This window comes from Balaenoptera musculus, chromosome 2 (genome assembly GCF_009873245.2).
Source record: "Balaenoptera musculus isolate JJ_BM4_2016_0621 chromosome 2, mBalMus1.pri.v3, whole genome shotgun sequence".
Lineage (NCBI taxonomy): Eukaryota > Metazoa > Chordata > Mammalia > Artiodactyla > Balaenopteridae > Balaenoptera > Balaenoptera musculus.
Window position 1 is genome coordinate 67758318 of NC_045786.1, and position 15117 is coordinate 67773434.

The 15117-nt window shown below is 39.6% G+C and overlaps 2 protein-coding genes and 4 non-coding genes across 8 annotated transcripts in view; 5 read left to right on the forward strand and 1 right to left on the reverse strand.

The window, feature by feature from the left end:
* ZWILCH (zwilch kinetochore protein) overlaps positions 1-9670 on the reverse strand; it is a 39048-nt gene extending 29378 nt beyond the window's left edge. For 2 of the 3 annotated variants that reach the window (XM_036845266.1, XM_036845265.1), the window contains exons 1-3: positions 9379-9670; positions 6128-6179; positions 2875-2970 (exon numbers count right to left, since the gene is read on the reverse strand). In XM_036845266.1, the coding sequence (XP_036701161.1) occupies positions 2875-2970; positions 6128-6179; positions 9379-9431 (201 nt within the window). In that variant the 5' untranslated portion in view covers positions 9432-9670. The remainder of the gene's footprint in view (positions 1-2874; positions 2971-6127; positions 6180-9378) is intronic. The other variant, XM_036845267.1, reaches the window with a different exon arrangement.
* Positions 9671-9871: 201 nt separating this feature from the next.
* Positions 9872-14802, forward strand: RPL4 (ribosomal protein L4). Its single transcript, XM_036844647.1, has 10 exons — positions 9872-9982; positions 11376-11547; positions 11741-11847; positions 12212-12350; positions 12804-12928; positions 13204-13333; positions 13590-13746; positions 14037-14120; positions 14229-14349; positions 14434-14802. The coding sequence occupies exons 1-10, from the start codon at positions 9980-9982 to the stop codon at positions 14710-14712; spliced, it is 1317 nt and encodes a 438-aa protein (XP_036700542.1). The 5' UTR covers positions 9872-9979; the 3' UTR covers positions 14713-14802.
* Positions 11596-11666, forward strand: LOC118891426. Its single transcript, XR_005019002.1, has one exon. It is a non-coding gene; the product is annotated as a small nucleolar RNA SNORD18 (small nucleolar RNA).
* Positions 12052-12150, forward strand: LOC118891457. Its single transcript, XR_005019028.1, has one exon. It is a non-coding gene; the product is annotated as a small nucleolar RNA SNORD16 (small nucleolar RNA).
* On the forward strand, positions 12640-12711 carry LOC118891424. Its single transcript, XR_005019000.1, has one exon. It is a non-coding gene; the product is annotated as a small nucleolar RNA SNORD18 (small nucleolar RNA).
* LOC118891425 lies at positions 13393-13463 on the forward strand. The gene has a single exon (XR_005019001.1). It is a non-coding gene; the product is annotated as a small nucleolar RNA SNORD18 (small nucleolar RNA).
* Positions 14803-15117: the final 315 nt, after the last annotated feature.

Here is a 15117-nt window from a genome sequence, read left to right on the forward strand (position 1 = left end):
ATGGAAGACTCCCTGATTTTGTCACTCCACAAACTTGAAGGTTCACAGCCCTTACTCTTTAAGTCTATTCCTCTTAGGGCTATCAGCTCTCATTTGTGTTTCTGATATCCATGTGTTTAAGTAGCTAAATAGCTCAGTTCTGCCAATAATAACAATAATTTTACGAATTAACATTTCCTGAGCATGTACTATGTACCAGTACTGTTCCAAGCTTTCTTTCATTTTTCATAAAAACCCTGAGATAGATACTATTATTAACCCTGTTTTATTGACCGGAAAACTGAGCTAGTGAATGGCTGAATAGCTTGCCTAGAATAACACAGCTGCTGAGCGGCAAATCTAACATTTGAATCTAGGTAGTCTGACTTCAAAACTCAAGTTCTTATCCACTAAGCTCTTCTAGCAGTAAATACTTAATAGGTATCTGACCTAGATGTTTCCTCAACTTTGAATTTCTGCTGCCAGATTCCAGATTTTATTCCCTTCCAGGCCTGGGTTTCCAAATAGTTCCTAGAAGTATCCAAGAAATGTCATTTTTCCTTCCGTTCTACTTTTCAATATCCATCTACCTAAAACTCATGCTTTAAGCTCCACTGATCTTTGTAGAAATAAAGCCCATTTTCATTGTTCCCCATCCAAAAGCGCCAGGTGACTCCTCACAGCTCCAAGCTGCATCCTCACTAGTATCCCAACCAATTTCCACAAATCCCTCTGCTCATCTTTGCCTTTTCCCAGGTAACTCATCTTCATCCGACCATCTTCATTTTTTCAGCTTTTGCTCAACAAACATTTTCCCTTCTAGGGGAAAAGTCTAAATTCAACCACATAATTCACCTATAATTATTTTCCAAGCATCTGTCCACCACTGATAAGCATCATGAATACAAAAGGCAAATAAATAGGTCCCCTCCTCAGAAAGAAGTTTCTGTGTGTATTTAAAATAAAGAGCTCTCTGTTCACTCATCTCAATCTCGGTCCAGACAGCATGTGGGCCCTAAAGCAGACAGAGATATTCCTTCTAAAGGAACATCCACTTTCCCCTATTAGATCCTGTTCCTATCTACTTCGGGAAACAATATACCCAAGAATGGGTCCTGGCCCCAAAGCAACTGTGTAATGTGACAGCATTATCAGCACTCAGTTAACATCACTGTTACTGCTCTGCCAAAACAGTTCCCGAACTTCAAACACAAAGGCGCGGTGTGCAGGGCAGAACTAGAGACGCACATGTAGAGAACACACGTATGGACACCAAGCGGGGAAAGCGGCAGGGCTTGGGGGAGTGGGATGAACTGGGAGATTGGGATTGACATGTATACACTAATATGTATAAAACAGATAACTAATAAGAACAATAAATAAAATAAAATTCAAAAATTCAAAAAATAAAAAAAAGAGGAAAAAAAAAACCCCACAAAGGTGTAAGGCTGTAATTATAAAGTGATGCAAAAAATAAGAAGTCCCCTCTTGTTACATTTAACAAGCAAAAATTAAAGTAGAAATTCACGAGTCATAGCTACTTATGCTGTGCTGTTCAAAACAGTAGCCACCCACCAGCCACATGTGGCTTTTGAGCACCTGAAATGTGGCCAGATCAAATTGAGATTTAAGTGTAAAATACATACCAGATTTTGAAGACGTAGTATGGAAAAAAGAACTTAAAATCTCATTAATGATTTTTACATGAATTAGGTATTGAAATGATAACATTAGATAAATTAGATTAAATAAAAGCATTATTAAACATAATTTCAGACCCAGCAATCCCACTCCTACCCATTTAAAGAAAACTGTGCTCACATAAAATTCTGTATAAAAATGATTATAGTAGCTCTATTAGTGATCATTGAAGACTGAAAACAACCCAAATGTCCTTCAAAGGATGAATGGGTAAAGAAACTGTGGTACATCCATACCACAGAATACTACTCAGCAGTTAAAAGAAATGAACCATTAATACACACACAACTTGAATGAATCTCAAAGGCATTATTACACTGAGTGAAAGAAGCCAGACTCAAAAGGTTACACACTTTTGGGGGCTTCCCTGGTGGCGCAGTGGTTGAGAATCCGCCTGCCGGTGCAGGGGACACGGGTTCGAGCCCTGATCTGGGAGGATCCCACATGCCGCGGAGCAGCTGGGCCCGTGAGCCACAATTACTGAGCCTGCGCGTCTGGAGCCTGTGCTCCGCAACAAGAGAGGCCGCGATGGTGAGAGGCCCGCGCACCGCGATGAAGAGTGGCCCCCGCTTGCCACAACTAGAGAAAGCCCTCGCACAGAAACGAAGACCCAACACAGCCAAAAATAAATAAATAAATAAATTTAAAAAAAAGGTTACACACTTTTGTATGATTCCATTCATGACATTCTTAAGAAGATAAAGCTACAGTGAGGGAGAAGAGGGAATGATTTTTTTTTTTTGAATTTCTGAATTTTACTTTATTTTTTTATACAGCAGGTTCTTATTAGTTATCCATTTTATAGAGGGAATGATTTTAAAGGGATAGCACGAGGGAGTTTTTTGGGGTGATGGAACTGTTTTGTGTTCTGATTATGATGGTGATTACCAGATTGTAGACATGTGTTAATTCACACAACTGAACAACAAAAGACAAAGTCAATTTTACAGTATGAAAATTAATTACCTTTTTTTTGCAATGAGGCTACCAGAAAATTTTTAATTACGTATGTGGTTCACATTATCTCTCTATTGGACAGCACTGTACTTACTACTAAAAGATATTAGAATCCACTGTCACTAACATGCTGATAAGAAAATGTGTACATTTGAGAAAATGTGTACATTTGAGATTATCCACAAGAAACCAAATTTGGCTGTTAAGAATTAACCACAAAGCCCAAGCACTACTTACCACTTTTTCCACGATGAATACTGTGTCATTTTCATTTAGAATATTTTTCAAAGGGTTTGGTTGGCCTTTGCTGATCAACTGCACTTGAACATCAGCCTATTAAAAACAGATTAAGGTCCAGCAATGTTATAAATACACACATATATATGTACAAATATTTAAACACATAAAGACCAGCTCTATGCAAGTAACTGGAAAAGAGAATTTGAACAAGACGTAATGTTTTCAAAATATAATTTCATTTATTCTTTGCTCATGTTGTTTTTCATGTTGAGAAAATCTAGCTGGGGAATTCTCTGGAGGTCGAGTGGTTAGGACTCTGCACTTTCACTGCCGAGGGCGCGGGTTCGATCCCTGGTCGGAGAACTAAGATCCCTGCAAGCTGTGGCATGGCCAAAAAAAAAAAATTCTAGCTCTTATATCTGTTATCTATGTGCTTCAAGGCCCACCTAAAGAGCACCCTGCCTGGTAAGACCTTTTGATTAGGATCACACTGACATCCTCTTCCCCTAATCATATTGGATTTACTGTTATGAACCATAAAATTAGCTCTTTACTAAATATTATCTTTTTTTCTGATTGTACTATGGAATTTAGAACTTTATCAGTTTATAGGAATTGCATATTTCTTCATTCCAATTGCAATAAACATTTATTGTAGAAAAGTTTGAAAACAGGTAGCTAAAAGAGATTTTTTTAAACTCATCTATAATTCTACTAGCCAGAGCAGTCACTACTATTATTAGTCTTTTTGGTGTATATTTTGCCTGATCTTTTTCCAGACATATAAATAAATCTATTTAAAGAGAAACATATCGGGACTTCCCTGGTGGTGCAGTGGTTAAGAATCTGCCTGCCAATGTAGGGGACACAGGTTCCATCCCTGGTCGGGGAAGATCCCACAGGTCGCAGAGCACCTAAGCCTGCGAGCCACAACTACTGAGCCCACGTGCCACAACTACTGAAGCCTGCGTGCCTAGAACCCGTGCTCCGCAACAAGAGAAACCACCACAGTGAGAAGCGCACGCACTGCAACAAAGAGTAGCCCACGCTCACCACAATTAGAGAAAGCCTGCGCGCAGCAACAAAGACCCAACTCAGCCAAAATAAATAAATAATAAATAAATAAATTAAAATAATAGAAATATATCTGTTATTTTGATAACTCAATAGGATTTTGCTTAAAAAATAAACATTCTAATGGTTTCATATCATGAACTTCTTTCCATGCCATTAAATGTTCTTAGGCTGTCTAGTACCATGGATCTACCATCACATAATTCCATATTATTCAACATTTGGGTATTTTCAAGTAATATGCTATAACAAACAATTGATAATGGACATCCTTTAAGTACTTTAAGATGAATATCTAAAATCACATTGATATTGTCAAATTGCCTTTCAAATATGTCATACCCACATATTTGCATTCCCATCACTTAGGTCAACACATTATTTTCATTGTTTATTTTTACCTTTATCTTGTTATTGTTTTAATTTTCATTTATTTGATCACTAATGAGAGTGAACAGCCTCTAATATTCTTGTTATTGACAAATATCTCTCACTATTTGAACCTATTTCTTAGTTTGGATATTGAAGCATTTAGATACCAAGTTCAGAGAGCAAAGGATGCTTTGTTATTCTGATCTACTAAGTTCTTGATCAAATACTGTTGTGGGTAGAATTATGTCCCCCCAAAAGATAAGTTGAAGTCCTAACCTCTGGTTCCTCTGAACGTGACCTTATTTGGAAATAGGACCTTTGCAAATGTAATTAAATTAAGATGAAGATTAACTAGGTTGGGGGGGGTGGCCCTAAACCAAATGACTGGTATATTTACAAGGATAGGGAGATTTAGAGACAGAGACACACAGGGAGAATGCCATTTGCTGACAAAGGCAGGTGTTTCAACAAGCCAGGAAACACCAAGGATTGTTGGAAACTACCAGAAGCTAGGAGGAAGCAAGGAAGGATCCTTTCATAGAGCCTTCAGCTGGAACACAGCCCTGCTGACACCTTGATTTCAGACTCCTAGTCCCCAGAACTGTGAGAGAATACATTTCTCATGTTTTAAGAAAACTAATGTGTAGTACATTGTTACAGCAGCCATAGGAAACTAATATAGGTACCAACTGGTAATAATCCAGATAGGGAGGGATTAATAATACATTTACTTGGATATACTTGATTTTTGAGTTTGGTTAGTGAGAATTCAGATTGTAAGAGGTAACTATACAGTTGGCCATTGAAGAACACAGGTTTTACCTGTGTGGGTCCACTTACACACAAATTTTTTTCAACAGTAAACACTATAGTACTACATGACCCACTGTCGGTTGAATCCACAGATGTAGAACCTCAGATACAGAGGAACCACATATAGGGAGAGTCCACTATAAAGTTATACTCAGATTTTTGACTATAGAGGGCCAGCACCCTTAACCCCTTTGTTGTTCAAGGGTCAACAGTATTTGTATTTTTCTTTCTGTGGTTACTTATTTGTATCCTTTGCCTATTCTTCTATTATGATTGTCTTTTTTCCTTATTGATTTTAAGAGTTTTTTATATATTTTACACACATGGATATTAGCCCTTATCATTTATGACTATTTCTCCTCAGCTCGTCTTTTAGAATACAAATTTTAGTTTGCTAATTGTTTTAAGGGATTAAGTTCTATGGGGAGTTTACCTATGGAACACTTGGCATATATTAGATGCTTAAACTTAATAAATTCATGAATGTTTATAGCAGCTTTCTTCATAATTATCAAAAACTGGAAACAATCCAAGTGTCCATCAACTGGCAAAACAGTGGAATACTACTCAACAATAAAAAGGAATGAACTACTGATACACACAACAACACAGTTGAATCTCAATGCATTACATACTCATTGAGAGAAGCCTGACCCAAAAGGCTACAAACTGTACGGTTTTATTTATATGACATTCTGGAAAAGGCAAAACAGAAGACAGAAAACAGAGATATAAAACAGATTAGTAGTTGCCAGGGAACAGGGGAAACGGTTGGCTATAAAGGGACATGAGGGGATTTTTTGGAGGTGATAGCAATGTTCTTGATTATGGGGGTTGTTATATGACTAAATGCATTTGTAAAAATTCATAGAACTGTACTCTAAAAGGGTGAAATTTAGTCTATGTAAATTAACTTCAGTAAACTCAACTTTTACAAACTCAAAATTTTAGGATGATTGAGTTGTTTAAAAACCAAATAAAATGTTCATACCTCATAGATAAATGGATCTTTACAGATGCCTTTCTTTTCTTCATCAAATTCCCTGAAATGCAGAACCACATGTGAAAAATAGAGCTATAGTATTCTGTCATTTAAACTCAGGAATTAGTCATTACTTTCTCCGAGAGAAAAGCAAAATGCAAAGTATTCATGGCAGTCCTAAGGCATAGTTGAGAAGGGAGAAAAAAGCAGAAAAAGAGTATTAGGTTAACGAGGAAAAAAAAAGAGATGTGATAGAGATTAATAGACAGCTGCCCCGAAGTGGGTACTACTGCTTCTCAGAGGCAGCAGGAAATTAGGTTGCCTACCTCTACTCTTGTAACTTTTAAAACACAGTACCAATTACTATTAAAATGTAAGTTACTACACGACTTTTGGGAAGTAAAAATGACTGGATTCTGACCTGCCACTGAATCAGCGGGTAACCATGGAGAAGTTATTTAAGGGTCCCAGGCCTTGGATTTCTATTGCTAAAATGGAAGCATCCATCCTCCCTGTTTTCATGAGCTGTCACTAAAAAATTAGTAAATTTGATAATGCTAAAGCATTTCCTTTTTAAAAGGTAAGCACAAAACTCTAAGATACTTCATAATTATCATTTTATTCAAGAAAGTTGATCCCAAAGCATGTAAACCATTAACCATTAACATACCAAAATGCACACCAGCCTGATCCACACTCTGAAAGAGCAAAGAATCTTTAGAGTCCTAAAGGAACCCAACAGAATGGTTTCAGGATACCATTTAGTGTTTGATCCACTCTATAACTCACTGAAATAAAAACTATGTCTCACATTTTGGACAAGATTGTGACTTATTCTTAAAGAAGTTTAACTTCTATGTATGCATAACTCAGGGATGTTATTCAATCAATCATTCAAGAATCATTTCACCAGTATGTGTATTATGGGCAGGCACTCTGTGGACAAAAAAGTTGCCTGCCGTTCTGGTAAACATCGAACGCTGCCCGCCATAAAACCATCAGCCACTGAAGCCACCCTGGTGCACCCTGAGGGGAATTCAGGATGCAGAAAAACAGGCTACTGGCCCTAGACAGTTAAGATGCATAGCAAAGGAGTAATTTCAATGAGTCCAGACTCTTACATCTTCCCATACATGGAAAAGCACTAAAATCATTAACTTGAGATGTCTGTTCTTGTGATTAGTAGTGAACTTTTGATGTTCAACTACTTTTTTGTTTTGTTTTGCTTTGTTTTTGTTTGTTTATTCCCCCAGCAAAAACTCCTATATATTTTGGCTACTCCCTTACCTCTTTGGAACAGTTCTTCGGAGCTATCTGAGAAGCTGATTCCCAGGCTGTATTCCTCAGTAAGGTCCCTGAATAACATATCTTTTGGGTTTTGGTTTTTTTTAGTCAACAATTCTTTTTTTTTTTTTTTTTCACACACACACACTGTATTTTATTTTTACAAGAGATAAATAGACTGACACCAAGCATTGTAAATGGATGACCACAACAAAAGCAACAATGATTGCAATTACCAAACACGAAACACACTCATACTATGCCATAATATTTAGTCAACAATTCTTACTAAACGTCCAAGATACAAAACAAATGCATAGTCCCTGGTTCATAGTCTTGACTGCAGTCCAACTAGCAAACCAACAATTGCAATACAGGGTGATGAGTCCCAACAGAGGGGAGTGGGGGTTGCTATCAAGGCACAAAGGAAGAGGTTTTGCTAGAGCGCTTGAACTGTATGCTGAAAGCCAAGAGGAGCTCACAACAAGATTTTAAATGAGAAAGATCCCCCTGACCTCCTGATGTGGAGGCTATAAACTTGGAGGCCAGGAAAATAGCTGTGAATAACTTGCAGTACTTCAAAAAAGTGATGATGGTGAACAAAAGCAGTAGGGATGCAGGGAGAACAAGGGCACCTGGTGACTGACTAGATGGGACGGGGTGGGTGGCAGTGGAAGAGAACCAAGTGACAGTCTTGGACTTGGAATTCTTAACTCATAGACAGAATTCAGGAGAATGTCAGGTTGTGGGGAATAGATGAATTCAGTTTCACAAATGTTGAGTTTGAGGTCTCATTTGGAAATTTCCAGTAGGCAGGTGGCTACAAAGGCATTGTGAGGGATTCAAGAGAAGAGAGACTATTGGTGCTTACAAGTGGAGAGAAAGACTAACACCTATGAAATAATTAGAAAATGCAAAAGATCTAAATAAAGTTGTATCAACAAGGGACTGGTTAAATAAACATAAAACAGCCATACAATGAAGTATTATATAGCCGTTAAAAACAATGAGATGTATAGGCTCTCATACTGAAAGCTATCCAAGACATTGTTTAAAAAAAAAAAGAAAGAAAAAGCTAGTGATCTTTCTATAATGTTGAAAAAACTGACAAGCATTACCACTTTTGTAAGCAGGAAATAAAAGCAATGAAAACAAATAATGAAAAAGTATGGCATTTAGAAAAGAAGGGGTTAGATTACAACAGTTATCAAAGTGTGGTGTCAGGCCCCGCAGCATCTGTTTCACCTGAAATTGGTTAGAAAGGGAAATTCTTTAGCCCCACCCCAGACCTACTAAATGAGAAACCCTGGAAGGGGGCCCAGCAATCTGTTTTGGCAACCTGCCAGGTGATACTGATTCACGCTCAAATTTGAGAACTACTGGATTAGATTTTTATGTTGGATACAGAACTGGATGGAATCCCCTTTAGTACTAGTATTCACTATACGAATAAAACGAAGTCTTAGAGCACTGTGAAACAAAGGTGCTTTAAAGAGCCGACACACCATCACGTTATCATTATAACTGTTGCTCATATAACTATTTTGAATAGACTATAACAACACGTTTCACGCCAGCCAGGCTTTAAACAGGTGAAGGATGTCAACATCTAGTTTTCTCTATCCTGGTAGGTGCCCCTAACATATCAGAAGTTGTGTGCATTATCAGAGTGAATAATGCGCCTCTTGGAAAACTTGTCACCTTCCACCTCGGGTGACAATGTACACGTTTTCTCCTAAACGAAACTACAAGCAGCAGGGCCTACAGCGCCAGCCCCACACTGGAGCAGGTAACCGGCGTCTCCCCAGCTTCCAGCTCCCGGGAAAGCGGACTTCGTCTACAACATTCGCGCCGCTGGAAACTGGCAAGGCGCTAATCCCCAAGGCTGTGGAAAGAGGCTTGGGGCGGGGATCGAGATACCCCGAAGGAGAAGTGCTATCCTCACAGCCAAGCCAAAAGCAGGGGCTACTACTCACTGAAGGAGACGAGCGTAAAACTCCTCAGCAGCTCGGTTGGTTCGCGACCACATCCCGCCCCAGTTTGACTGCAGATCCGAAACCGCCAAACTGAAATGCGCGCCAGACGCTGACTTCCGGGGTTATGACCCCCCGCCGGGACTACTTTTACCCACACCCCCCCCAACAGGTCCCGTTTGTCCACAAAGTTAAACTTTTGTTTTACAGCACACAGCTGTTTTTCCTGTCCCAATAGTTTTCCATTCCCGTAAGAAAAAGTTAAAATAAGTTGTAACGGTTGAGGGGGAAAAGACAGTCGTCTCGCGAGAGTTGGCCACGCCCCCTTATGGATTACTCCGCGAAAAGGAGTCCCTTGTTTCTAAGTGCTCTTTTTGGCTTTGGAAGTCAATAGATACCGTAATTTGACATATATGAAGAAATAATACGCTACTTTTATTTTTTTAGAGTGGTAGAGATATATTTTGTGTCCCTGGGTTGGTTTTGAGACGGGGCAGGGTGGGGGACGAGTTGAAGATTACATACAGAGTGGGAGTGCCAAGCATTTCCTTTTCCTGTGGGAGCCGCCGGGTTGAGAGGAGCGTGGCGTTCTCCTCTCCCCGCCATGGTGAGTGAAAGTTCTCTCTGTTGGACCGTCCTCTGCTCTTGGGGCCTGGCAGGAATGGGCTTGGGGGTTGAGGGCATAAAATCTTCATGAGGGGAAGCGAGGAGAAGGAGATGGGGACCACAGGGCGTCTGTTTGTGGCTGGAATCTGGGAAGTGAGGCTCTACGGCAGCCATCTTAGAGGCAACGTGTGCGAGCCGGCGCAGGGCGCGTCTGGAAGCGACACAGGAGGACCCCCAGATCGTTCTCGGGCGCAGAAGGACCTTTGGAATTCTGGCTTCTCTTGGATCTTGAAAGAATGGGTTCCACTGAAGACTTGGAAATTTGCAGGGCCTAAGACTGAGTCTGGGTGAGAGTCAGCTTGGGGTCTTGTATCTCCGTGCCCGGTTTAGTAAGGAATATTTCCGTCTTTTGAGAGATTTCGTTAAAGAAAAAACTTGTATTTCCACTTTTTTCCTGAATTATTGTGTGTTCATCTTAAGAATTGCCTCTGAAAGCATTTTGGTCCTCTTGCTTTAAAATTTAATTGTTGTGTATGTACTGCATAAATAACGTCTGTATATGTGCCTTGGGGAGTTGAGTGAACAAAATAGGGAAAAAGCACTATCCTTATGCAGTTTTCGATCGTAATTGAGCTGGTCAAAATGCATTGTAATGTTCAATGGTAGTAAGTGTTGTAGACATAGGAAGTTGGAGAGGAAGCAGTAATTGGGCTTTATAAACAGTGATCAGAGAAACCTGAAGGAAGTGAGGAAGGGTATCTTTAGGTAGGAGACTCGTTACATCTGAGGCAGGACAGGGATGGCCCTGAGTGTAGGCCTGAGCATCTGGAAGAGAGTATGGTAAGCGAGGTTGAGCAGGTTGTGTAGGTCCTGCTTGGGATGTTTTCCTTTCGGGTGGTAAGTCTTTGGAGAAGATTGAGCAAGAAGTAACAGGGCTGTTGTTTTTACTAGTAATTTTTGAAACCTGTGTTTGGAATGGGATGAAGGGGGCAAGGATGGATGTTTGGAGGAGTGGAGCCCTGGTAGATTCGCTGACATTTGGGATGAAAGAGTTTGAACGATGGCATTAAATTGCATTTTCAAACCTTACAGTATGGTTTTGATTATTTTGCTTTCTAAGGCCTGATTTAAAAGTTTAATCATAAAGCGTTCTCTTTGAAAATGATGAAAATTCTGTGGCAGAACTTGAGAATCTTAAGTGTCCTTCAAGTATTTACTGATGTTAATAGACCTGATGGTGTGTTGGTAACTTAACCTTTGTTTTTGCTTTAAGCGTTATCTACCTCATCAAACTCTAGTCTCTTCTGGAACTGAACCGTTAATGCTTTTGTTGGCACGTGAGAAGAGTGCCTGACATTGCTTGTCAATATAAATATTTTTTTCCTTTTTCCCAGGCGTGTGCTCGTCCACTGATATCAGTGTACTCTGAAAAGGGGGAGTCATCTGGCAAAAATGTCACTTTGCCTGCTGTGTTCAAGGCTCCCATTCGACCAGATATTGTGAACTTTGTTCACACCAACTTGCGCAAAAACAACAGACAGCCCTATGCTGTCAGTGAATTAGCAGGTATGGATTTAGGTCTTTTCTCGGTTGACTTTTTAAGAGGTACTTAACAGCAGTGATGAAATTTCACTCCATTGGTCCGTGTTTCTGAACCACATGATTTTCCTGGACGTTCTGATGCTGTTTGCTACCGTGCATGGTAGTCATAGAATGGTGTGGTTGGGTAGCCAAAACTTGTGTTTCTTCACAATTTCAGGTCATCAAACCAGTGCTGAGTCTTGGGGTACTGGCAGAGCTGTGGCTCGAATTCCCAGGGTTCGAGGTGGCGGCACTCACCGTTCTGGCCAGGGTGCTTTTGGAAATGTATCCTTTGTTTCACCACCTAGACTAGTCAGCTGTGGCATTTAGCAGGCTGGACCTGGTTTTTTCATGTTAGTAGTTGGAAAATAATTTATGCTGAAGATGCTAGTGTCCAGATTAAACATTTCTCTAGACAGATTTGAAATCCGAAAGATTTTTCCGTCGTAATTTTTAAAGCCAACAGGTTTGATAGTAGGAAGTTTTGCTTGCAATGATGTCGTAATTTGCGCCTTACTCTGTTCTCAGTGACAGTTGCCTGCTGTCAGTAAGCTGGTTCAGAAGGGTGACGAAAATTCTTCCTGAGCAAGACATAACCTGTTTTTAATTCCTAAAATTTGAGAAATGCGATTCTTAACTGGGAAAACAGATGTGTCGTGGGGGCCGCATGTTTGCACCAACCAAGACCTGGCGACGTTGGCACCGCAGAGTGAATACAACGCAGAAACGATATGCCATCTGCTCTGCGTTGGCTGCCTCGGCTTTACCAGCGCTGGTCATGTCTAAAGGTTTGTGATATTTTATATTCTAGGAGTCGTATAAAATACCCCTTTTTTTTAATACCTGACCCTTTTCATGGTGTTAATGGTTAATAGCCTGTGTACATTCACTTCATTCTAGAGTGTCTGGCTGAATTTCCGTTTGCTAAATACTAGTTATAACCACTTCAGTCTATCTAACAACTCAATCATCAGTGAATACTATGTAACTGGGGGAACTAATTCAAATAAAGTGATGTAGTATATTGTTAGAAAGCTTTTCCACTTTGTCATGTTGCTTCCTCTTTTTATTTAACTGTCAAAATGATGAGATTCCACTTCATTGGTCCGTGTTTCTGAAACACATGATATTTGTGGAAATTCTGATTTGGCAAATTGTATACACCATTTTTATTTTGTGGGTTCGATTCAGTTTTTCAAAGGGTGCAGGGTAACCAGGTCACTGTTAATTGGCTTTGTCAGGTCATCGTATAGAGGAAGTTCCTGAACTTCCTTTGGTGGTTGAAGATAAAGTTGAAGGCTACAAGAAGACCAAGGAGGCTGTTTTGCTCCTGAAGAAACTTAAGGCTTGGAATGATATCAAAAAGGTAGGTTTTGTGGTCCTTCACACAAATTTGTTGCCAGATTTTAAATTTCAAAAGATTACTGAAGGGGGACGGTATAACTAAACCGTAGTGGATGTGAGAGCAAGGACTCTGGAACCACATTACCTGAGTTTGAAACCTGAAATCATTGCTGTGTTAAATTTAGGCAAGTCATTTTTGCCTCTAGTTTGATCATCTGTAAAGTGAATTTTTTTAAACTATGAAGATCTATTGCAGGGATCATATCTCAATCAAAATACCAAACCTCACTTTGTTAGGTCTACGCCTCGCAGCGAATGAGAGCTGGCAAAGGCAAAATGAGAAACCGTCGCCGTATCCAGCGCAGGGGACCCTGCATCATTTATAATGAGGACAATGGTATCATCAAGGCCTTCAGAAACATCCCTGGTAATTCCTGTACTGCTTACATGTTTTAATTACTCATGCTATGCAAGCTTACTCAGCTTTTATTATGATGAGATTTCACTTTATGGTCTGTGTTTCTGAAAATTCATGATTTTGTGGAACTTCTGATTCTTGGCTGAATGAGTGAGCCCTTGATGGTTGAAATTCATGATTAAAATACTTCTTGGGTGCTATAAAGATGATTTGTGTTTCTTCTTTTGAAATACAGGCTCCCTAATTCTTGTTTTCCCTTTAAAAGGAATTACTCTGCTTAATGTAAGCAAACTGAACATTTTGAAACTTGCTCCTGGTGGGCATGTGGGACGTTTCTGCATTTGGACTGAAAGTGCTTTCCGCAAGTTAGATGAGCTGTATGGCACCTGGCGTAAAGCTGCCTCCCTCAAGAGTAACTACAAGTGAGTGTAATTCATATATCGAACATGGTGTTTATGCTGTGGATAGTGTTCAAAATTGGTTTGCATATTTTCTAAATAACGGATTGTGTTGCCATTTCCTCCTTGTATACAGATGCAATATGTGGAAATGGTGAGATTCAGAGAAGTGACAGTATAGTGGAAATTCTGATTGTATTCTGTAGAGCTTAAATGATTAAAAATAATCTTTTGTTGAGGTTCATGTTCTTTAGTCAGTTACATGAGAACTAGGAGTTTAGCCTCTATAGTCAATGTTTTCTTTTTTCATTCAGCCTCCCCATGCACAAGATGCTCAATACAGACCTTAGCAGAATCTTGAAAAGCCCAGAGATCCAAAGAGCCCTCCGAGCACCACGGTAAAGTTGTGATATTCACTGTAATTCTTGCCCGCCTCGCACTATTGGGTATTTCAGAAATATGGGTAATGTAAATAAACTATAAATATAGTCTCTACCTTTTTATAGCAAGAAGATTCATCGCAGAGTCCTGAAGAAGAATCCACTGAAAAACCTGAGAATCATGTTGAAGCTAAACCCATATGCAAAGACCATGCGCCGGAACACCATTCTTCGCCAGGCCAAGAACGTAAGCAATAATTTGGGTTTTGCTGATACATGTTGAGTTTTTAGAAAGATTTGATTCTTAGATTTTCTTCCTAATTTGTTGCAGCACAAAATCCGGATGGATAGGGCAGCAGCAGCACTAGAAGCCAAATCAGATGAGAAGGGGATTCCAGGCAAGAAGCCTGTGGTGGGAAAGAAGGGAAAAGAGGCTGTTCGTGTTAAGAAGCTGAAGAAGCCAAAGAAGCCAAAGAAGGCTTTGGTGGGAAAAAAGGCTGCAGTGACCAAGAAACCAGCAGCCGAAAAGAAGCCTGCTAAAAAGAAGCCCACAGAAAAGAAACCCACCGAAAAGAAACCCACCACAGAGGAAAAGAAGGCTGCTTCATAAACTTAAATTTGTTTATTTGGTAAAGGTCAAATCATTTTGGACAGCTAATTTTGAATAAAGACCTGATCAAAGAGGCAGTGAGAAACATGACTTGGATGTGTTGTGTGAATCTTGGTTAGAATTTTTTTTACTGACACTTTGTTCTTCATAATTAAAGCCTTTTAGTCTAGAATTCAAGCCTTTTAAGTCTGGTATAAAATGGAGCCTTGGATTTAGTATAATATCCACGAAGTTGAATGAGATGTTCCATAAATCCAGATATAAAATCCACTTTGTAAGTAAAAATGTTTTGAGAAACAGATGGTTAAAAGACTTGTCCCAGAAATACACAGAAACTCTTATAATTTAGCTCCCCTCTCCCAAAAAAAAACCATCTTGGAAAATGGGTGAAGTTCTGTAAAGATC